The 24,206-nt window shown below is 42.7% G+C and overlaps 1 protein-coding gene across 2 annotated transcripts in view; it reads left to right on the top strand.

Moving 5' to 3' along the window:
- lss (lanosterol synthase (2,3-oxidosqualene-lanosterol cyclase)) overlaps nt 1-24,206 on the top strand; it is a 104,917-nt gene that overhangs the window by 50,713 nt on the left and 29,998 nt on the right. For both annotated transcript variants that reach the window (XM_060827704.1, XM_060827705.1), the window contains 6 exons: nt 2,754-2,903; nt 5,218-5,314; nt 11,275-11,380; nt 11,702-11,767; nt 18,389-18,469; nt 21,316-21,486. In XM_060827704.1, the coding sequence (XP_060683687.1) occupies nt 2,754-2,903; nt 5,218-5,314; nt 11,275-11,380; nt 11,702-11,767; nt 18,389-18,469; nt 21,316-21,486 (671 nt within the window). The remainder of the gene's footprint in view (nt 1-2,753; nt 2,904-5,217; nt 5,315-11,274; nt 11,381-11,701; nt 11,768-18,388; nt 18,470-21,315; nt 21,487-24,206) is intronic.

The following is a 24,206-nucleotide window of genomic DNA, read 5'->3' as shown; positions in this document are numbered from 1 at the left end:
TGTACAGCTACAGCAGGTCTTCCCTCTCAACTATTACCAATACTGAATATTTTCAAATCTGTTTCTCATTCCACCTCTGTACAATCACCTCTGCTGTACCCAAAGACAGTATTGTTGGATATTCTTCTGTCGAACGTTTTTATACTTATCCTTGATTTGATTTATTGTAGTTACATGTACTTGAGTACAGTGAAAAGCTTTGTTTTGTGAGTGGTATAGGCAGATCATAGGGTGCTCAGACAGAGCGAGGCATACAACCATTGCCAGCTTTTCCTTCATGGTTATTCATTAATTACTTTAGGGGTGTTATTATCCATTTATCTCTTGACACTTTTTGTCCTTATTTTCCATATGCCCATCTTTTATATACTAAATTGATGTAATATATTTATGTTTTATGTAACTTGTACACATATTGTACCTTTTGATTGGGAAAGGAATCATGGAGGCATCCAGTCTCTCTTGCTTGCACATCCTGATGAGAGCAACATAAAAGCAGCAACTTTGTGTCTCATTTTAGCAAAGTTTAAGTATTGTGCTATGAAGCAATGACTTACATACTTGGTTTATAACTAATCACCACTACAAATACATGGTAACAAGGTGGCCAGGTTGGAAAATAAATATTTAAATTTTTCGAAAAGAAACCAAATGGAAAAGGAGGAATAACCCTGATAATAAAGAATGTCATAACGTCATGAATGAGAAAGGAATTCGGCTCAAATCAAGAAGTAGATTCAGATTGGGTGGAGGTCGAGAATGATCTGAAAACCATGATAAAGGAGAATTTAGGCTCCCTAATAGAAATTAAACAATTGGATGACGCATTAAACAAAAAAATTATTGGAGCTACTAACAAGCACACTGTAATAGTTTTGGGGACTTCTAATATAGTTTGGACAAATTGAATCAGCAATGCGGTCAGGAAGATAAGTTCAAAGGATACTTTTGAGATGTCTGGAACAATCAGTTGTAGATCAAGTAGGGAGAAAGTAGCTTTCAATCTAGAATTGTGCAGTGGAGAAAGGATGGACGAGTGGTGTCATGGTAGAAGATCGAGTGATCCTAGTTCCATTCACTTACATACTAAGTTTGAAAGTGGCTTACTGAAAACACAAGCAACAATCTTAAACTTGGCCAATTACAGCAGTATGAGGGGAGAACCGGCTACAGTTAATCTGGTCAATGGTCTAAAAGGTAAAGTGGTAAATGATTAGTGGAAACATTAAAAGAAGCTGTTCAAAATCTTCCAACAAGAATATTGAGAACCAAAAACTCAGTCCGATCCATCCATGTAGTTAAGGATAGCATTAAATTAAAAGACTGATAATTTGTTAAGAATAGTAATAAGTTTGAGGATTGGAAGTATTTTAGAAACCAGCTAAGTGCCAGCTCAAAGGAGAGAAAAGAATGAAAAGCAGAAGGAGAGTAAACTGGCAAGAACAATCACAGATTACAAAAGCTTCAACAAGTACTGTATGTAAAAAGGAAGAGAGTAGCCAAATGTAAGAACAAATTCTTCTAAAATTCCCGAGATTCCAGAATGATCCAGCAAGATTGTGAGTGAGCAAATGTAAAACTATTAGTCAAAAGACAGAGACAAAAGATTGTGCTAGCTATTCTGACATCAGTCATGTGGAATCTGTGGCAGAGTGCTTGGAAAAGCATAGTGTGATTCGAACCAGTGAGCATGGTTTTATGGAAGAGAAATCCTATTTGCCAAATTTGTCAGAGATTTTTAAGAATGTGACTAGTAAGATATATAAAGGAAAGCCATTATAATATCCTTAGATTTCCAAAATGCATTTGGTTAGGGTTCCATGAGCTGGGGTGATATATTAGCCCGGACTGGGGATTGGTACAATCAGGAAGCGGAGAAATTTTCAAATTGGCAGGCTGTGAACTATGGAAGATCACAAAGCTGATGAAAAGGCAGACAGTAATAGATCTTAAGTTTGTTGACATGCAGTAGGGGGAACGTAAGGAGGACACCAGACCACAAAAAGCTCAAGACAGATAAAGTGAGTGGGCAACGAGTAGAAGGTATGAGGAATATTTATTTTGGTCATTTGAATAGAAATACAGAATATGTTTCGAAAGTTAAGAAACTTGCAAATGTTGATTCTCAGAAAGACCTGAGTGTACGTGTGCAAGGAACACAAGAAGTTACAATGAAGACACAGCAAATATATGGCTGACTGAGTCATTCCTTGATGGTAAACTGACCCATTGCCTGAAATGGCAGGGTCTTTGCCAAAATTGCGAAGGAATTATATGATCAAGATGGGTCAACATGGATTTGAGGAGGGTGGGATTTAAGGATCCAGCTCAAGGTCATCTATGTGAATAGAAAAATTACTGTAAATATTGTCTACATAGACTTTGAGAAGGCATTTCACAAAAGATGGTTAGCAAGAAGTCAGGATGAACAGTATTGGAGGTAAATTTGGAACATGGGTGGGTAGTTGGCTGAGCAGTACAAGGGCTCTGGCCCGAAACGTCGAATTTCCTGTTCCTTGGATGCTGCCTGACTTGCTGTGCTTTAACCAGCAACACATTTTCAGCTCTGAGCAGTACAAGATAGCAAGTTCAAAAAATGGAGGGTCTGTGGTAGGCTATAGTGCTCCTGGTCCTTTCTTTACTCCATATGTTCCTTCTGTAACAGTTCAGCCATCACAATGCTTCCCTCCCATGCTCCCCGTCAAGAGAGAGGAAGTGCTCAATGTAACTTTACTGGTACTGTTGTGTTGCAGGGTGGTTTCTCATTCAGCACTCGGGACTGCGGCTGGATTGTAGCAGATTGCACAGCAGAAGGCTTGAAATCCATAATGCTGCTGCAGGAGAAGTGTCCCTTCATCAAGGATCACATTTCTGAGGAGCGACTGTTTGATGCTGTCAATGTGGTAAGCTGAGGATAAACAGTGTGAATGTCTATGCCTACAGTGAATAAAGGAATGATTGAACTATATTTAACTACAAAAGTGGCACAGTGGCTCGGTGATTAGAACTGCTGCTGCCTCACAGTACTAGGCACCAAGTTCAATTCCAGCCTTGGGCAACTGTGTAGCGTTTGTACATCCTCCCTATGTCTGCATGGGTTTCCTGTGGGTGCTCCAGTTTCCTCCCACAATCCAAAGATGTGGCGGTGTTAGATGAATTGGCCATGCTAAATTGCCCATAGTGTTAGGTGCATTAGTTAGGGGTAAATGTAGGAGAATGGGTCTGCGTGGGATACTCTTCGGAGGGTTGGTGTGGACTTGTTGGACCAAATGGCCTGTTTTCACACTGTAGGGATTCTAGTAATTCAAACACATGATCCAACTCTCCCACTCCACCACCATCCTCCACCTGCCCAGCCTTACCCAGCCTATTTATAAGCTTAAGTGATAAGAGCATTTACTGGTATGGAACAGTGGGAGTTGCTGGCGAATTGAACTGGGAATGGTGTGCAGGAGCATTATGTGTAGCTATCCTCATTCCATTTTATAGCAGTTGGCCTGCATGTATGCCTTAGCGTTGCAAATGTACGTCTAATTACTTAGAGTCATAGAATAATACAGCATACAAACAGGCCCTTCAACTTAAACTAGTTCATGCTGACCATGGTGCTCATTCAGCTGGTTCTAATTATCTACATTTTGTCCATATCCCACTAAACTCTTCCTATCCATGTACCTATCCAATTGTGGTTTATATGTCGCTCTTGTACCTGCCTCAACCACTTCCTCTGGCAGCCCTTTCCATATACACACCACTCTGTATCAAAAATGTGCCCCTCAGGTCCTCCTTAAATCAATACCCTTTCACCTTGAACCTATACCCTCTTGTTTTCCATTCACCATCCCTGGGGAAAAAAGACGTTATACATTCATCCTATCTATGCCCCTGATGATTTTATACGCATCAATAAAGTCATCCCTCATTCTCCTATGTTCCAAGGAATACCGGCCTGTCCTGGCCAACCTCTCCCTATAAATTATGTCTTTCCTATAACAGGGTGACCAAAACTGTACATAATGCTCCAAGTGCAGCCTCAACAACGACTTATACAGCTGTAACATAATGTCCTGACTCCTATACTCACATGTCTGAACTGACGAAGACCAGCATGCTAAATGCCTTCTTCACCACCCTGCTTACCTGTGACGCCACTTTCAAAGTACTATGCAATTGTATCCTGGTTCTCTCTATTCTACAACACTCCTCAGGACATTACTGTTTACTGTACAAGTCTATGTTGATTTGATTTTCCAAAGTGCAACCCTTCACACTTATCTGTATTCAACTGCATTTGCCAGTCCTCAGCCCACTTGCCCATCTGATCAAAATCCTTTTGGTAATTTTTGATATCTTTCCTCACTATCAACAATACCTCCTAATTTTGTATCATTCACAAAGTTACTAATGATGCCTTGTGCATTCACATCCAGATCATTTATGTAAATAACAAATTACAAGGGTCCTAGCACCGGCCCCTGTGACACATCATTAGTCACAGGCCTCCAGTCCGAGAAACAGCTTTCAACCATCACCCTCTGCTTCCCAGCGTTGAGCTAATTTTGTATCCAAGTAGCTAGCTCTCACTGGATTCCACATGACCTAACCTTCATGACTAGCCTGCCATGTGGGGACCTAGTCAAAAGCCTTACTAGAATCCACTGCCTTATTTTCATCTATCCTCTTGGTTATCTGACAACCTATCCAATACCATCTCATTATTGATTTAAAATACTTTTAGTGACTGAGTTTTCTCCTCTGTCAGCAAATGCCTCATAGGTATAGGCAGACATATTTGTTTAACACCTCAACCACACCTCTGTCTCCATGTGCAAATCCCATTCCAGTTCCCTAATTTACCCAGCTCCTCCTTTTGTACTTCCCCTACTCTATCGTTCAACTGTCCTCATTCCTGCCAATCTCATCATGACAAAGTCTCCCCCCTCCTCTCAGCCGCCATGTGGCCCAATGTCATTTAACCCCCTCCCCTTCGCGTGATAACTCGGCGAGGCTTTGGAACTAGATCAGAAGATGCTGGAGAAACTCAGCCCATCAGACAGCATCTATGGAGTGAAAAAAACAGATTAACATTTCATCTCAATGGTGTTTCAGCCAGAAACTCCACTTCTCTCTCCGCTGATGCAGCTGGGCCTGCTGAGTTTCTCCAGTATTTTGAGGTTTGATTTTTTGGCTAAACTAATCCGGCTTTTCTTATTGCAGCTGCTGAGTATGAGAAACCCTGACGGTGGGTTTGCCACATACGAGACAAAGCGCGGGGGACGACTGCTCGAACTTCTGAATCCCTCAGAGGTTTTTGGTAGGTTTCTCAAATGTGTAATTTTTAAAAGAAAAGTTTTTGTTTCTAAACATAAGGAAACCTTAATAAGTTATCCTGCATCTTGGTTGTGTATACAGTAAGTTTTAATACTGATCTTGATAGCCCTGAATGTATGAATTGGAACAGAGAATTTCATATAAAAGCTTCAGTTTGAATAATTACAGTCCCACCTGAGTCCATGCAGCACAACAGCGAGGGCCGAAGGGCCTGTACTGCGCTGTAATGTTCTATGTTCTATACCTTTCTTCTTCTTCAAAGCTCAATGAATGTTTGAGGTCTCAGACCCCTCTGTGGATTAAATTGTTGGAAGATTCTAACTTAAAGACTGGGTGTTATTCTGTGCCATCTATCTATACCAAGAAGGGCTTGCACTGAATTTAGGCTCGGAAGAAAGGTATTTTGTTTGATCCGATTCTAAACCATTGAGTCCTGTATTCAGCGAGTGTTGCTATCAGATATTTCGTCAAGGTACACGGTGGATTAGGTCAGTAACTTGTTTGCTGGAACTTTCTTGGTTATGTCAGTCAGGGCATGGTTGGAGATAGTCAATCAGTGTTTTGCAGAGAATGGTTTGGAAAGGGTTCAATATATAAGCTGCTATCATGGTTCTCCTCTGTGTAATTATTGGGAAGGTCTCCCTTCCTTTCCTCTTGTCTCCCGACATGTACAGGTTTCTGATCTTACTCCCTTGGGCTCCCCATAGTACGTGCTTCTTTGGTTTTTGTGTTATTTATTCATGGGATACAAGTGTCACTAACTGGGCCAGCATTTACTACCTATCCTGAATTGCCCTTGAGAAGGTGGTGGTGAGCTGCCTTCTTGAACTGCTGCAGTCCTTGGGTATAGGGACATGCACTCAAGTTCCAGGATTTTGACCGAGCGACGCTGAAGAAATAGTGTTACATTTCCAAGATAAGATAGAAGATGACTTGGAGGGGCTCATCTAGGTGGTGGTGTTCCCATGTATCTGCTCAGCTTGTTCTTCCAGATGGTGTTGGTGTTGGAAGGTGTTGACGAGGGAGCCTTGGTGAATTTCTTTTTTTTAAATTGATTTGTCGCTATCTGGCCTGTTCCTAGTTTCCCTTGAGAAGATGGTGTTGAGTTGCCTTCTCAAACAGCTGCAGTCCTTAGGATATAAGCAGATGCACAATGCTGTTGGGAAGTTCCAGGATTTTGACACAGTGACACTGAAGACACCGGCTGTGGGTTGATCCACAATCCCCTTATGCAGGGAATTCCAGGATCTTGTCCCAGTGATGGTGAAGGAATGGCAATATGTCAGGATAATGTCAGGAGAGGAAATTGAAGGTGGCCGTGTTTCCTGTATCTGCTGCCGTTGTCCTTCTAAACAGGAGTGGTTGTGGGTTTAGAAGGTGCTGTGTGAGGATCTTCAGTGAATTTCTGCAGTGCATTTTGTAGGTAGCACATACTCCAACTACTGTGTGTCAGTAGTGAAGGCAGCAAATGTTGAATATAGTGGATCAGGTGCTGGTTTAGCAGGTTTCAATGTTCTGGATGGTGTCAGGTTTGATTGTTGTTGGAGTTGCACTCATCCAGGCAAGTGAGGAGTGTTTCATCGCAATTCTTATTTGTGCCTTGTTAGTGGTGGGCAGGTTTTGGGGAGACAGGAAACGAGTGACTTGCTGCAGGATTCTTGACCTCTGACTTGCACTTATACCGATAGTGTTTATATGGCAAGTCCAGTTGAGTTTCTAGTCAATGATAGGCCACCATTGAATGTTAAAGTGGTTAACTTGTCTATTATTGGAGCTGGCCATTACCTGGCAATTGTGTGGTGCAAGTGTAACTTGCAACTTTTCAGACCAAGCCTGGCTATTGTTTAGGGAAGAAAGTGAGGTCTGGAGATGCTGGAGATCAGAGCTGAAAATGTGTTGCTGGAAAAGCGCAGCAGGTCAGGCAGCATCCAAGGAACAGGAGAATCGACGTTTCAGGCATAAGCCCTTCATCTTCATCCTGATGAAGGGCTTATGCCCGAAACGTCAAATTTCCTGTTCCTTGGATGCTGCCTGACCTGCTGCGCTTTTCCAGCAACACATTTTCAGCTGGATATTGTTTAGGTCTTGCTGCATTTACACATGGACTGCTTCAGTATCTAAGAAGATAGGAATGATGCTGACCATTGTTCAGTCATCAGCAAATATCCCTACCACTGATGGAGGAAATGAAGCAGGTGGAGGTAGTTGTGCCTGGGATACATTGCTGAGGAGAGAAGACCTCGAGCTGAGATGACTGCTCTCAAACGCCACAACCATCTTCCTTTGTGCCAGGTGTGGCGCCAACCAGTGGGAGAATTTTCTCCCAATTTCCACTGACTCCAATTTTGCTACGGTTCCTTGATGCCACACTGGGTCAAATGCGGACTCAATATCAAGAGTTGTCAGTCTCGCCTCACCTCTGGAATTCAGCTTTTTCTTTACATGTTTGAACCAAGGCTGCCATGACATCAATTGCTGAGCGACCCTAGCAGAACCAGAAGTGGGCATCTGAAAGCAGGTTATTTCATAGCATTTACTGCATACAGCACTGTTGTTGACAACTTCAGTCACTTTACTGACGATTGAGAGGAGACTGATGGGGCACAAATTGGCTTTTTGTGTACAGTATACACTGGGCAATTTTTCACATTGTCGAGTCGATGCCAGTGTTGTAGCTGTACTGAAACAACTTGTTTAGGGGCATGGAATGTTCTGGAGCACGTGTCTTCGGTACTATTGTGGAATATTGTAATGGTCTTCAATTATCCTTCAGCTAGCAGTCATATGCAATGTTGGGGACCTCAGAAGGAGGCTGCGATAGATGATCCCCTTGACACTTCATGCTGACTCCTTCCGGAAGTCGGAAATTGAACTTGTGACTCAAATCTATGATTTCTGTAAAGTTCAACATTCTTGTTTTTAAGCAAGATCCTCCCAGCCTATTTGAAGTAGTTTGCTTGTGGAGGTTTGTGTTAATGCTACTTTCACTACTCCTCACCTAGCCCTCCGTCACATTTTTTGGTAACTGCTAGATATCCAAATGCTGACATTTGAACTTAGGTTAATTTTTCTGTCCTCGGAGCTTTTTACTTCTCGCCTCCACTCCGCTAATTCCAAAGGTGTGATCTATACAAATTCTCCAGCCAAAATTTGATTGTTGTACATTGGCAGTTCTTCTAGTTGAAATGATTCCCTGTGCTCGCCTGTCTCCGAATTCTCTCTCTCTCTCTTCAATGTATCCAAGAACAGAGACGACACGGTGGCTCAGTGGTTAGCACTGCTGCCTCACAGAGCCAGGTTCCCAGGTTCGATTCCAGCCACGGTGACTGTCTGTGTGGAGTTTGCACATTCTCCCGGTGTTTGTGTGAGTTTCCTCCTGGAGCTCCAGTTTCCTCCCACAGTCCACAGACGGGCAGGAAGATGAATTGGCCATTCTAAATTGCCCATAGTATTAGGTGCTTTAGTCAGAGGGAAATGGGTCTGGTAGGTTTCTCTTCGGAGGGTCGGTGTGGATTTGTTGGGCTGAAGGGCCTGTTTCCACACTTGAGGGAATCTAATCAACCAGGTGTGTGCTATTCAGCCTATGGTGCCTATCCTGTTATCCGTGATGATCATGGTTAATCAAACACTTCATTGCCTTCTCCCTACCCACTCCCATAATCCTGTACACCACGGGGTAATCATAAATCTATTAATCTCTACTTTAAACATATTCAAAGACTCTGCTTCCATGACAATCTTTTCCAAAGATCCACAACCCTCTAAAGCCCAACTCTTCCACTCACAATAAAACATAACATTCTAATAGTTCTCCTCATTACTTGCAGTACCTGCATCCTAATGTTCTGTCATCATCCCACTAGGACATCCAGATCTCCATACATCTCAGAGCTCTGCAGCCTCTCATCATTGAGACAAAATGCTTCTTTTTTTATTCTTTCTGCCAAAATGGACAATTTCACACTTTCCCATAATTTACTCCATTTGCCAGATCATTGTCTGCTCACTTAACCTATTTTATCCTTTTGTAACCTCATGAACACTTCACAAGTCAGTTTCCTATCTATCTTTGTATCATCAGTAACCATTAATGTGACCCCAGCACTGACCCCTATGACACATCACTTATGACATCCTGCTAGCCTGAATAAGACCCTTTTATTCTGTACTACCTGTTACCCAGCCAATCTTCTATCCATGCCAATATGTTCTCCTCTAGACTGAGCTTTTATTTTCCTTAATAGGCTTTGATGTGGCACTTCATCAAATGTCTTTGTAAATCTAATCCAATACATCCACTGGTTTCCCTTCATTCAGAGCATTAACTCATTCTTCAAAGAACTCCAGGTTAACTAAATAAATTATTTAAATATTATTTCCTTTGACAAAGCCATGCTAATCCTGGCTGCTTACCTTGAACTTATCCAAGTGCCCTGTTATAACATTTTTAATAATGTGTCCAACGTTTCTTGGCCCAGTTTGCCCTGTGTTTCTCCATAAGCCAGAGCTGCCATCCATTGAGTCTCTGACTACTGTTATTCTCCCTCTGTTTCTGCTTCCCTATGAGCAGCGCGGGCTTTGGCTCCACTCCCCAGATGAGCTGTCAGTCTCACTGTTTTGTGTCGGTGAAAACCTGTTCTTGAGTGAGTTGCACTCTGAGGCTTTCCGGACTACTCTCCTGCTTTCGTCTGACTAAAGGTCATCTATTCTTTCTCTGACTGCACTTCCTTAAGCTGCAGGATGACCATGTCTAAAACTGTGTTATCCATACAACTCTCAGCCTCATGGATGTGCTGAGGCACTTTTTTTCAGATCTGATCATCCAGACTGCCAGGAGGGTGTATAACTTCCTACATACTGTAGGCAGTGAAGTACACAGGACTGAGCTCTCCTGCTATACTTTCGGTTATACTACTACTCTCCTGCTATACTACTGTTATTCCTTCCATAAATTTAAGCCAGGTAGAAGCTTGTCTAAGTTTTGGTAGAACTCTCACCTTTTGTTCATGCAGTTTTAAAGTTTAGCACTGCTGCCTCACAGCGCCAGAGACACAGATTCAATTCCCACCTCAGGCTGTGTGGAGTTTGCAAATTCTCCCTGTGTCTGCGTGGGTTTCCTCTGGGTGCTGCAGTTTCCTTCCCCAGTCCAACAATGTGCAGGTTAAGTGAATTGGCCATGCTAAATTGACCGTTGTGTTAGGTGAAGGGGTAAATGTGGGGGAATGGGTCGGGTGGGTTGCTCTTCGGAGGGTCGGTGTGGACTTGTTGGGCTGAACTGTAAGTAATCTAATCTAACTTAGCAATTAGGTGTCTGCTTTGTGCTGTCATCACGTTTTGTCAGGTATTTTTCAGCGTTGGTGAAGTTCCTGCCATTCTGAGCTTGATCTCGCCATCTTACTCCCAATGGATTTTATACGGGCCCAAACGTTTCCTCATTCCTTGTCGCAAGGTCCTAATTTTGTCTCTGTGATGCTGACTGCCTGTCACAGGGGTCTCACATCATAAAACATAGAACAGTCCAGCACAGGGACAGGCCCTTTGGCACCCCATCCATTTCTGTGCTGACCTTGATGCCATTCTAAATTAACTTTGAAATAGGACAGAGGAGCTCTTCTTCGTTCCTGACAATATTTATTCCTCAGAGTAACATCACAAAACAGAACAACAGTCATGGTTATGTTGTTGTTTTCTTGAGAATTTACCGTGTGCAGATCGGCTGATTCATTTACAACATTACAACAGTGACTGCTTTTTCCAGCCAGTGACATACTTTTAAAAACACTCTGGGAGATGCTGTAGTTGCATAAGGTGATATTTCAATTCATGTTTTTTTTTATCTTGTCTAAGACTGTTTTTAATACTGTAAAGTTAATCAACCTTGCCCAAGTGATGAGATGCAACAAACAGCTTCCATTATTAAATACGTCTTTTTTTTCCCTGTAGGTGATATAATGATTGATTATACATATGTTGAGTGCACATCTGCGGTCATGCAAGCATTAAAACACTTCCATGAGAAATATCCATACCACAGAGTGAGGGAGATCCAGTGAGTATACTAGACATAAAGAAATTACAGGAATAATTTCATTTACATTTTTCAATGTATAATTTCAGTTACTTCACACTGTAAATTTTTGCTATAAATTCTGTGTGTCAGGATTGAGCCCTCCACTGCCACCTGATGAAGGAGCAACACTCCGAAAGCTAGTGTGCTTCCAATTAAACCTGTTGGACCATAACCTGGTGTTGTGTGATTTTTAATTTTATTTACATCAGCTCCAACATAGATATGAATTGTTCAGTACTTTGCAATAGCTGTACTTAAACTGCCATCTACTCTCTAACAGTTTAATCTGATTTTTTTCAGCGATACTTTGGAAAAGGGCCTTGAGTACTGTCGGAGAATGCAGAATCCAGATGGGTCATGGGAAGGGTGAGTAGGTTGTGTGTGTTGCAAATACTGAACAAACTTTGAAGTAAAATGCATGATTTTGGCAGTGAAGTGAAGCCTGAGCCGTTGTGTGATGGTTTCTCTTTCTACCACCTTGGGGACGGTAAGTGTCACCAAAGCAAGATTTATTATGGCAGAAGCCCTTAGGAACATTAATATATAGACAGATGTGAATGTGCAGGCCCATAGTTCTCTAATAACGGTAATATAGGTGGCCAAGGTGGTTCAGAGGCCTTCATCAGCCAGGGCATGGAGTACAAGAGTTAGCAAACCATGTTACAGCTACATAAAACCCTTGTTAGGCCACATTTGGAGTACTGTGTGCAGTTATGGTCGCCACGCTACCAGAAGGAAGTGGAAGCTTTGGAGAGAGTGCAGAGAAGGTTTACCAAGATGTTCCCTGGTCTCAAGGTCATTGGCTTTGAAGAAAGGTTAAAAAGATTAGGATTGTTTTCACTGGAAAGATGGTGACTGATAGGGGACATGATCGAGGTGTACAATATTATGAGAGGCATAGATAGAATCAGAGGCTTTTTCCCAGGGTTAAAGTTTCAATTACAAGGCGGCACGTGTTCAATGTGAGAGGGGGAAGGTTTAAGGGAGATGTGCAAGGGAGGTTTTTCATGCAGAGAGTGGTAGGAGCCTGGAACACACTGCCTGATGAGGTGATGGAAGCAGGCACATTGGCGACATTTAAGAGGCATCTGGATGATTACGTGAATAGAGAGAGAACAGAGGGAGACAGAGTGAATAAGTTTTGTTTTCTTAGTTTAGTTAGGACATGATGAATGGCGCAGGCTTGAAGGGCCGAAGAGCATGTTCTTTCTGTTCTTTTATTGGAGCTTACCACCCCGAATGTTTTCAGTCTGTCAAAAGTGCAGAACTAGGCCATTCAACCCATCAAGCCTGTTTCATGCTTCAGTAAGGTCCCAGCTTATTTGAGGTCTCAACTCCACTATGCTGCCTGACGCCTTCCCCCCTCCCGCTCCCCCGCCACCCATAATCCTCCACTTCCTTATAGATCAAAATTCTGACAAATGCACCCTTGAGTTAATTCAATATCCTGTTTTCATTGTGCTCTGGAGATAGAAAATTCTGAAGATCACTCATCCTCTGGGCGATGATATGATCACGTTGAGGTGATGGCATCATCAAAGTGTTACTGGGCCAGTAACCTCAGGGCCCAGGCGAATGTTCCGACAAATGGCAGCTGGCGGAATGTAAATTCAAATAATAAGGGTTCAGAAAAGATTTACAAGGATGTTACCAGGGTTGAAGGGTTTATCAAGAGAGGCTAAATAGTCTCTGGCTGATTTCTTCGGAGCATCAGAGGCTGAGAGGTGACGATACAAAAGTTTATAAAGTCATGAGGGTAAGGGATAGGGTGAATGGCCGAGGCCATTCCCAGGTCGGAGAGTCCAAAACTAGAGGGCATAGGTTTAGGGTGAGAAGGGTAAGATTTAAAAGGGCCCTCAGGGGCTACCTTTTCACGCAGCGGGTGGTACGTGTATGGAATGAGCTGCCAGAGGAAGTGGTGAAGGCTGGTACAATTACAGCATTTAAAGGTACCTGCATGGGTATATGAATAGAAAGGGCTTACAGGAATATGGGCCAACTGCTTGCAAATAAGATTGGATTAATTTGGGATATCTGGTCAATATGGACGAATTTGACCAAAGGGTTTGTTTCCATGTTGTAAGCTCAATAACTCTAAATGTGGAATGTAAAGCTAATCTTGATAAGAGTGACCATGAGTCAAACATCAATTTTTGTAAAAGCCCTTCTAGTTCACTAATGAAAGAAGTTGGCCATCCTTATCTAGTCTGGCCTCCATGTGATTCCAGATCCACAGCAGTGTGATTGACTCTTAGTTGCCCTCTGAAATGGTAGCTTTGGGTCTAATTCACAGTGTTTCTGGGGCCAAAGTCCCATCTCCACACTGAGAATACCATCCCATGTTGTGGCTCCACGACTGTGCTGAATGAGCTGCATTCAGAACAGATCTAGCAACTCAAACCTAGTCATCTGTGTGGGCCATCGGCAGCAGCAGAATTCTTTTGAAATACCGTATGTAACCTCATGGTCAGCTATCTCCCCAGCTCCTCCATTGCTGTCAAGTGAGGGGATCAGGTGTAGTTCATTGAGAAGTTAGGCCAACACATCAGGGTCAGGCATACCTAACAATCTGGTGAACCTACACAGGAATATGTAGAGTCATAGAGTCCTACAGCATGGAGATAGGCCCTGAGGCCCAAAATGGTCCACGCTGCCAAAATGTACATCCACACTAACCCCATTTCCTCCCTGCACTTGGCCCGTATCCTTCTGAATCTTTCCTATCCATGTATTTGTCCAAAATCCTTTTAAACGTTGTTAATGTACCCAGCTCATTCCATATGTGTACCACTCTCTGTGTAAAAAAAAACGTTGCCCCTCAGGTTCCCTTTTATTCTTTCCCCTCTAACCTTAAACTGATGCCCTCTAGACCTTGATTCCCCAACCATGGGAAAAGATTAAGTGCATTCACCCTATCTTTGTCTCTCATGACCTTAGACACCTCTGTAAGATCCCCCTCAGTCTCCTACATTCTAAAGAAAAAGTCCCAACTTGTCCAACAATCCCTAACTCCTGATGTCATCCTTGTAAATTTCTTCTGCACTCTTTTCATTCTAATAAAATCCTTCCTATAACAAGGTAACCAAAACTGAACACAATATTCCAAGCGCGGCCCCACCAACGTCCTGTACAACTGCAACATAACTTCCCAACTTCCCAACTCAATGCCCAGACTGATGAAGGCCAGTGTGCCAAAAGCCTCCTTCACTGCCCTGTCTACCTGTGACTCCACTTTCAGAGAACCATGCACCTGGACTCCAAGGTCTCTCTGTTCACTACACTCCTTATGGCCCTACCATTCACCATGAAACTACTACCTTGATTTGACTTTCCAAAATGCAACACCTCACACTTTCATCTGTATTAAACCCCATTTGCCATTTATAGGCCCACTTCCCCAGCTGATCAAGGTCCTGCTGCAATTTCTGACAACCTTCCTCACTGTTCACGATACCATCTATTTAGTGTCATCTGCAAACTTACTAATCATGCCTTGTACATCCTGATCCAAAATCATTCACATAGAAAACAAACAGTAATGGGCCCAGCACTGCCCCCTGAGGCACTCCACTGGTCACAGGCCTCCAGTCTGACAAGCATCCTTTCCTATTACCCTCTGCTTCCTACCACCAAGTCAACTGTGTATCCAGTTTGCCAGCTTGCCCTGGAATCCATGTGATCTAACCTTCCAGAGCAACCTACCATGTGGAATCTTATCGATGGCCTTCCTGAAATCCCTGCTCTCATCAACCTTCCTGGTCACTTCATCAAAGAACTCTAACAAACTTGTGAGTCATGATCTCCCATGCTGACTACTCCCTGTATTTCCAAATGCATGAGTATGTTATCCCTGAAAATCTTTTCAAGTAACTTGCCTACCACAGATGTTAAGCTTACTGGTCTATAGTTCCCAGGTTTTTTATTTGTGGCCCCTCTTGAATAAGGGCACAACATTTGCTACCCTCCAATCTTTGGTGACCTTGCTCATGGCTAAAAAGGATGCAAGAATATCTGGCAGGGCCCCCGCAATTTCTTCTCTAGCCTGTTGCAGGGTTCTTGGATATATCTGGTCAGGACCAGGAGATTTATCCACCTTCATCCATTCTAATATGTCCAACACCTCTTTACTGTGATATGGACTGTCCCCAAGGTATCACCACTAACTTCCCAAGTCTTCATGTCTTTCTCTGTGGTAAACACAGAGGAGGAATATTCATCCTGCAGTCCTGCACATACATGTCCACTGTGGTTCTTGAGGGGCCCTATTCTCTCTCTAATTAATCTTTTTCCCTTTAATATACACCCTAATCTTCTCAGCCAAGTCTATCTCGTGCCCCTGTTTCGCCCTCCTTATTTCCTCCTTCAGCAAACTCCTGTATTCCCTGTACCCTTCCAGGGATTCCTTTGATCCCAGCTGCCTGTACCTCAGCCACGCCTTCTTTTTCTCTGGTCAAATCTTAAATATCTCTCGTCATCCTTGGTTCCCTACTCCTGCCAACCTTGCCCTTCACCATCACAGGAACATTTTGACTTTGAACTGTAGCTATCTCACTTTTAAAGGCCTCCCACTTGCTGAACGACTCTTTAACTGTAAACAAACTTTCCAAACATAAATCGCCATAGACTTAACGGTGTAAGTGGAGAGGAATTTAAGTGTGTACAAGAAAAATTTCTGATTCAGTACGTGGAGGTCCCTATGAGAGGTGGAGAAAAACCTGACGGACTCTTTGGAAATAAGACAGGGTAGGTGATCGAGGTGTCAATGGGGGAACACTTTGGGGCCACTGGTCATAATTCCATTAGTTTCAAAATCGTCTTGGAAAAGCATACACCAGATCTAAAAGTTGAAGTTCTGAATTGGGGGCAGGCCCATATTGCTGTATCAGGCACGAGCCATTAAAAGTTGATGGGGCGGGGGGCTGCAGATTTTCACAGGTAAAGGGACAGCTGGAAAGTGGGAAGCCTTCAAAAATGAGGTTACAAGAGTCCAGAGACCATCTGCTCCTGTTAGGGTGAAGGGCAAGGCTTGGAGGTGTAGGGAATGCCGGATGCCTAGAGAAATTGATGTTTTGGTCAAGAAAAAGAAGGAAGTATATGTCAGGTGTAGACAGCAGGGATTGCATGAACCCCCTAGAAGAGTATAAAGGCAGTAGAAATATACTTGAGAGGGAAATCAGGAGGGCAAAATTACATAAGGAGAATGTAAAGGGTTTCAACAAATACATTAAGGACAAAAGGTTAACTGGGGAGGGAATAGGGCCCCTCCAAGATCAGCTAGGGCTATGTATGGAATTGCAGGAGATGAGGACGATACTAAATGAATATTTTGAATCGGTGTTTACTGTGGGCATGGAAATGGAAGCTAAAGAACTTGGGAAAATAAATAGCAACATCATGAAAAATGTCCATATTACAGAGGAGGTAGTGCTGGGTATCTTAAAATGCATAAAAGTGGATAAATCTTCAGGACCTGATCAGGTATACTCTAGAACTTTGTGGGAAGCTAGGGATGTGATTATTAGGCCCCTTGCTGAGATATTTGTATCACTGATAACCAGAGGTGAGGTGCTAAGATTGGCTAACATCATGCCACTGTTAAAAAAGGGTGTAAGGAAAAGCCAAGGAACTATTACTGTCAAGTTGTTGGAGGGGATTCTGAGGGACAGGATTTGCATGTGTTTGGAAAAGTAAGGACTAATTATGGATGGTCAACATGGCTTTGTGCGTGGGAAATCATGTCTCACTGACTTAGTTGAGGTTTTGAAAAAGTAACAAAGAGGATTGATGAGGGCAGGATGGTGGATGTGATCTGTATGGACTTCAGTAAGGCATTTGACAGGGTTCTGCATTGCAGACTATAGTTAGTAAGGTTAGATCACATGGAAGAAAGGGATACTAGCCATTTGAATACAGAACTAGCTCAAAGGTAGGAGACAGAGGGTGGTGTTGGAAGTTGCTTTTCAGACTGAAAGCCTGTGACCAGCGGTGTCCCAAAAGTATTGATGCTGAGTCCCACTGCTTTTTGCATTTGTTTAAATGATTTGGATGTGAACATAGGAGGTGTGGTTAGTCGGTTTGCAGATGACACAAAAATTGGAGGTGTCATTGTCAACCAAGATATTTATCTCAGAGTACAATGAGTCTTTGATCATATGGAATTTAATTTCGATAAATGTGAGGTGCTTTTGGAAAGGTAAATCAGGGTAGTACTTAGAAAAGTAATGGTAAGGTCCTGGGGAGTGTTGCTGATCAAAGAGACCTTGGAGTGCAGGCTCATAGTTCCTTGAAATTGGAGTGACAGGTAGATAGGGTAATGAAGAAGGCCTTTGGTATGCTTGCTTTTATTGGTCGGTGCATTGAGTATAGGAGTTGGAAGGTCATGTTGCAACTGTGTAGGACATTGTTTAGGCCACTTTTAGAATACTGCTTTCAATTCTGGTCTCCCTGCTGGTGGAAGAATGTTGTTAAACTTGAAAGGGTTCAGAAAAGATTTACAAGGATGTTGCCAAAGTTGGAAAGTTGAGCTAGAGGGAGAGGTTGAATAGGCTGGGGTTGTTTTCCCTGGAGCGTTGGAGGCTGAGGAGTGACCTTATAGAAGTTTATTAAATCATGAGTGGCATAGAAAGGGTGAATAGCCAAGATCTTTTCCCCAAGGTAGAGCAGTCCAAAACTAGAGGGCATAGGTTTAAGGTGAGAGGGGAAACATTTAAAGAGGACCTATGGGGCAACTTTCTCACACAGAGTGTGGTGCATGTATGGAATGAGCTGCCAGAAGAAGTGATAGAGTCTAGTTCAATTACAACATTTAAAAGGCATCTGGATGGGTATATGAATAGGAAGGGTTTGGAGGGATATGGGCCAAGTGCTAGCAAATAGAAGTAGATTAATTTAAGATATCTGTTTGCGTGACAGGTTGGACCAAAGGGTGTGTTTCCATGCTGTACAGATGTATGACTTAGAGTATATGTTCCACCTTTCTTTTCACAGAAGCTGGGGTGTGTGCTTTACGTATGGCACCTGGTTTGGTCTGGAAGCTTTTGCCTGCATGGGACACACGTATCAGAAAGGGTGAGTGAATGTAATTCCTGAGCTGCTGTGAAATGTAATATACTTCATAATAATCCTCTGAAGTACAATATACTCTGCATTCCTATAATAGACTGTTTACTCTTTAAATGTTTGTCATTGCCTCGTCACTATTATGTGTTTAAGTAGTTCCCAAAGTATCATAGGCAGCTTGTGCCTCATACCATAGCCTACTCTAAGAAGCAACTACATCACTTTCCATCTTAATGACTCACTATCCTGACTTGGAAATATATCGCCATTCCGTTAGTGTTGCTGGAACATAATCCTGGAATTTCCTCCCTAACAGCATTTTGGGTCAAACTACAGCACGTGGATTGCAACAGTTCAAGGAGGCAGGTCACCACTATCTTCTGAAGAGCACCTAGGGTTGGGTAATAATTGCTAGCCAGCCAGCAATGCCCACATCCTGTGAGTGAATGAATTAAAATAACCAATTCAGTCATGACTTTATCGAATGTCAGATCAGGTTTGAGGGGGCCAGCGGCCTGCTCGCGCTCCTAATTCATGTGCTTTGTTTTATGTTGAGACTGGAGAAATAATAATAGGGAGATGGGAGACATTAAATGAACGCATCTCTCATGTTGAAAATGGTGGCAAGTTACTGGTCTAATGAGACTTATAGAATTGGGTATTCGTAAAGATACAGTATAGAGGGTTTTAGAATTGCCTAAATCCTTGAACAGCTCCCATGGATTACAAGGTAGACCTGACTTTCTAGAGGAGAATGAGAGTGCAGGGATTAAAGGGCTAGCTAGTCTGATGTCAGTGGCACAGAAACTAGTGGCCATTAATTATGAAGGATATGATAATAAATACATTGAAAATCTGTCTGAACAGAATCAACATGAGTTAATGAAAAAGAAAAGGTGTTTGACAAATCTGTTGAATTTTTGAAATCAAGTCTAGCAGAGTTGATAAAGGGGAGCCAGTAGATGTAGCATATTTGGATTTTCAAAAAACATTCAGCAAGGTATCACGCACGTTGTCATTCCAAATTGGGGTTCATGAATTAGGGTATTATATGACCTGTTCTTTTAGTCTTATGAAGCTACAAACTTATAATCACCCTTTTGCAAATGCATTGAAATTGTCATCTCCAAATGACGAATTTTACAAGCACATTAAATTATTGCCACATAAGCTGCAATGTAACTGTATTGATTTCAAGCAAGAATCTTTTTCACCAGACTCAGTACCTAGGGAATGCTTGATAAATTCTTCATATCTATTCTTCAGATTATACCAAATTGAGCGGGAGGGTGAACTTTGCTGAGGATGCGGAGATCCTTCAGCGTGATGTGGACAGGTTGGGTGAGTGGGCAAATCAGTGGCAGATGCAGTATAATTTGGATAAATGTGGGGTTATTCACTTTGGAAGCAAAAACTAGCGAGCAGATTCCTACCCGAAAGGCTATAAATTAGGAGAGGGGAGTGTGCAGCAGGACCTGGGTGTCCTTGTGCACCAGTTGCTGGAGGTAAACATGCAGGTTTTGAGTACAGGAACAGGGACGTATTATTGCAGTTATACAGGCCCTTAGTGAGGTCACACCTAGAATATTGTACGCAGTTCTGGTCTCCTTTTCTGAAGAAGGATGCTCTCGAGAGAGAGAGAGAGAGAGAGAGAGAGAGAGACAGTGTAGCGAAGGTTTACCAGGCTGATTCTATGAATGGCGAGACTGACATATGAGGATAGGTTGACTAGGTTAGGATTGTTTCACTGGAGTTAAAACAATTGAAGGGGGATTTCATAGAGACTTATGAAATTCTAACAGGACTAGATGGGTAGATGCATGGAGGATGTTTCTGATGGTGGGTGTATCCAGAACCAGGGATCACAATCTGAGGGGTAGACCACTTAGGACGGAGATGAGGAAACATTTCTTCACCCAAAGAGTGGTGAGCCTGTGGAAGTCAGCACAGCAGGAAAAGGTTGATGCCAAAACATTGAATGTATTCAAAAGGCAGCTAAGTATAACACTTGGGTGAAGGGATCAAAGGTTATGGGAAGAAAGCAAGATTAGGCTATGGAGTTTGACAGTCAGCTATGATCATGATGAATGACAGAGCAAGCTAGAAGGGCCAAGTAGTAGTCGCCTGCTCCTGTCGTCTATGTTCCTTTCTTCCAGGTTACACTGGCCCCATTTTATATTGTTTACAATGGCCAAGCATCAGCACAATCTCGTTGCTGGCTCTCAGAGATCCAGCACTTTTTAGACATTCATTTTTAACTCACTTAGTCCTGGAATGGACTAGCTTGAGCCAAATACCCTGTTGGTTTCTCTGCAGGAGGTCCTGTGTAATTTGTCATACAGCACAAAAAAATCATTTCGGTTGAGTCATATGTTGGCCAGACTGGGTGAGAATGATAGATTTCCTTCCCTCAAGATCGTGGTGACAGTGAACGCAAGTTGTCATGGCCACCGTCACTGTGACTAACTTTCAATTTCACATATATTGAACTTAAATTCCGCCAGCTACCATGACGCGATATGTCTCCAGAGCATTAACTCAGGCCTCATGATTACGAGGCTACAGCCATTACCACTATACCAGTCCATGAACATAGAAACCACTTAGGTCCATGAACCTGCCCCTTTATTCAATCTAACGATGGCCAATCTCATGATCAAGACTTATGGTGACAAACAGCACATCAGATTGTTGCTCCCTATTCCAGATATTTCCAGTTAAAAATAACTGCATTGATAATGCATGATTAGTTCCATCTGGCATTTTGACAGCTACTATTATCAGAAATCTCATTCTGTGTAATTCCCTGATTTCCCTCATAAATTATGTCCACATTTGCTTTGTTTTGTACCTAGTGCTGCATGCAAAGCAGTGACCCGTGCCTGCGAGTTCCTACTGTCCAAACAGATGGAAGATGGAGGGTGGGGTGAAGACTTTGAATCGTGCGAGCAAAGAAAATACATGCAAAGCGCAAAGTCCCAAGTTCACAATACATGCTGGGCAGTATTAGGATTAATGGCTGCCAGGTAAGGATGGAGCTTGTTGTTGCATTTATTTATAAAAACAACTTGTGCCTTCTTTCATCAGAAGCGTACTCCATAATATCCTGTTAATTATGGGAATGAGCCAGTAATAGAGTCATCATAGTACAGGAGGAAGGTACTCAGACCCTTCATTCCATGCTGGCTACTTGCAGTCTGAGCCAGTTAATCCCAATTTCGCATTCTAACCCCATAACCTGAGAGGGAAAAACCTTTCAGGCTATGGGGATAGAATGGTAAATTGGGATTTCCCCATCTAATTCCATTTTGAAATCATTGATTGTCTCCACTTATACCCCCATCATGGTAGGTAGTTCCAGGTTCTAAATGGGTGCTACATGAGCATTATTTCTCACAGCTCTTCTCTCCCCCCCCCCCCCCCCCCCCCCCCCACCCCCCCCCACCCTGCACCCACCCACTCACCAAACTCCAGAAGGCTCCTATCAAAAAGTCTCCCTTCCGCCTCCTTTTCTCTTTGGAGACTAACTACATTTTCTTCAGCTTAGCCTTATAAATGATCTCTCTAATCCAATCTGGTCAATATCCCCTGCACTTCTCGGAGTGTGGTGGCTGAAACTGAACACAGTCATCTAGTTGGGGCTCCACTGAGCTTTATAAAGATTCAGAATAACCTCCTGGCTTTTGTACTCAATATCTCAGTCAATGAAGCCCAAGATCCCAAATGTTTTGATAACTATGTCCAACAATCTATAAAATTCTATGCATATGCATCCTAGGTCCTTCCTTTGAAGCACACTCTTAAAGCCTGAAACAGAACCAGAAAATGCTGGAGAACCTCAGCAGATCTGGCAGCATCTGTGGAGAGAAAGCAAGAGTTAATGTTTTAATTCCAGGGACCCTTCTTCAGATCAGAGCTGTTTCACCTATAATTCAGAAGCAGTAAATGAATATTTTTCATCAGTGTTGACACTAGAAAAAGACAATGTGGTGGAGGAGAATACTGAGATACAGGCTACTAGACTAGATGAGGTTGAGGTGTACAAGGAGGAAGTGGTAGCAATTCTGGAAAGTGTAAAAAAATAGGTAAGTCCCCTGAGCCAGATGGGATTTATCCAAGGATTCTCTGGGAGGCCAGAAAGGAGATCCCAGAGCCTTTGGCTTTCATCTTTATGTCATCATTATCTGCAGAAATAGTGCCAGAAGACTAGAGGATAGCAAATGTTCAAAAAGTGGAGTAGAGACAACCCTGGAAATTTGTAGACCTGTGTGCCTTACTTCAGTTGTAGGCAGGCTTTTGGAAAGTATTATAAGAGATAGGATTTGTAATCATCTAAAGAGGAATAAGTTGATTAGGGATAGTCAGCACAGTTTTATGAAGGGTAGATCGTTCCTCACAAACCTTAGGGTTCTTTGAGAAGGTGACCAAACAGGTGGGTGAGGGTGTATATGGATTTCAGTAAGGCGTTTCCTATGGTAGGCTATTGCACAAAATACGGAGGCATGGGATTGAGGGTGATTTAGCGGTTTGGGTCAGAAATTGGCTAGCTGAAAGACATTGGTAGTTGATGGGTAATATTCATCCAGGAACTCGGTTACTAGTGGGGTACCGCAAGGATCTGTTTTGGGTCCACTTTTGTTTACGTAAATGACCTGGATGAGGGCATAGAAGGATGGGTTAGCAAATATGCAGATGACACTAAGGTCGGTAGAGTTGTAGATAGTGTTGAAGGACATTGTAGGTTATAGAGAGACATAGGTAAGCTGCAAATGGAGTTTAATGCAGGAAAGTGTGAGGTAATTCACTTTGGAAGGAATAACAGCAATACAGAGTACTAGGCTAATGGTAAGATTCTTGATAGTAGATGAGCAGAGAGATGTTTTTGTCCATTTACATAGATCTTTGAAAGTTGCCACCCAGGTTGATAGAGTTGTTAATAAGGCACGCAGTGTGTTAGCTTTTATTGATAGAGGGATTGAGTTTTGAAATGATGAGGTCATGCTGCAGCTCTACAAAACTCTGGTGCGGCTGCACTTGGAGTACTGTTAGCAGTCTGGTCACCGCATTATAGGAAGGATGTGGAAGCTTTGGAAAGGATTCAGAGGAGATTTTACTAGGATGTTGCCTGGTATGGAGGGAAGGTCTTACGAGGCTGTTTTTGTTAGAGAAAAGGTTGCGAGGTGACATAATTAGACATATAAGATAATCATTGGGTTTGATAGGGTGGACTGTGAGAGCCTTTTTCCTCAGAAGGTGATGTCTCGCATGAGGGGACATAGCTTTAAATTGAGGGGTGATAGATATAGGATAGATGTCAGAGGTAGTTTCTTTACTCAGAGAGTAGTAAGGGTGTGGAATACACTACCTGCAACAGTAGTAGACTCACCAACTTTAAGGGCATTTAAATGGTCATCTGATAGGCATTTGGACGAGAATGGAATAGTGTAGGTTAGACAGGCCTCAGATTGGTTCCACAGGTCGATGCAACATCGAGGGCCAAAGGGCCTGTACTGTGCTGCAATGTTCTGTGTTTCCCCTTATCCTTTCTGCCAAATGCATCACTTTTCTGTGTTAAATTCCTTTTGTTCATTTTGCTCATCTTTTAGTGTCCTATTCCAGACTATTGATGATGTCCTCACTGTTTGCTACCACTCCACGTTTGATTGAATGATCGAATTCCCTTCTTCAACGTTCTCTGTTACTTCTTCAGTAATTCACTTAATCTATTAAAGATCCATGCTGACTC

Source organism: Hemiscyllium ocellatum, chromosome 7 (assembly GCF_020745735.1).
Source record: "Hemiscyllium ocellatum isolate sHemOce1 chromosome 7, sHemOce1.pat.X.cur, whole genome shotgun sequence".
Lineage (NCBI taxonomy): Eukaryota > Metazoa > Chordata > Chondrichthyes > Orectolobiformes > Hemiscylliidae > Hemiscyllium > Hemiscyllium ocellatum.
This window is presented reverse-complemented; position numbering and strand designations above follow the sequence as displayed.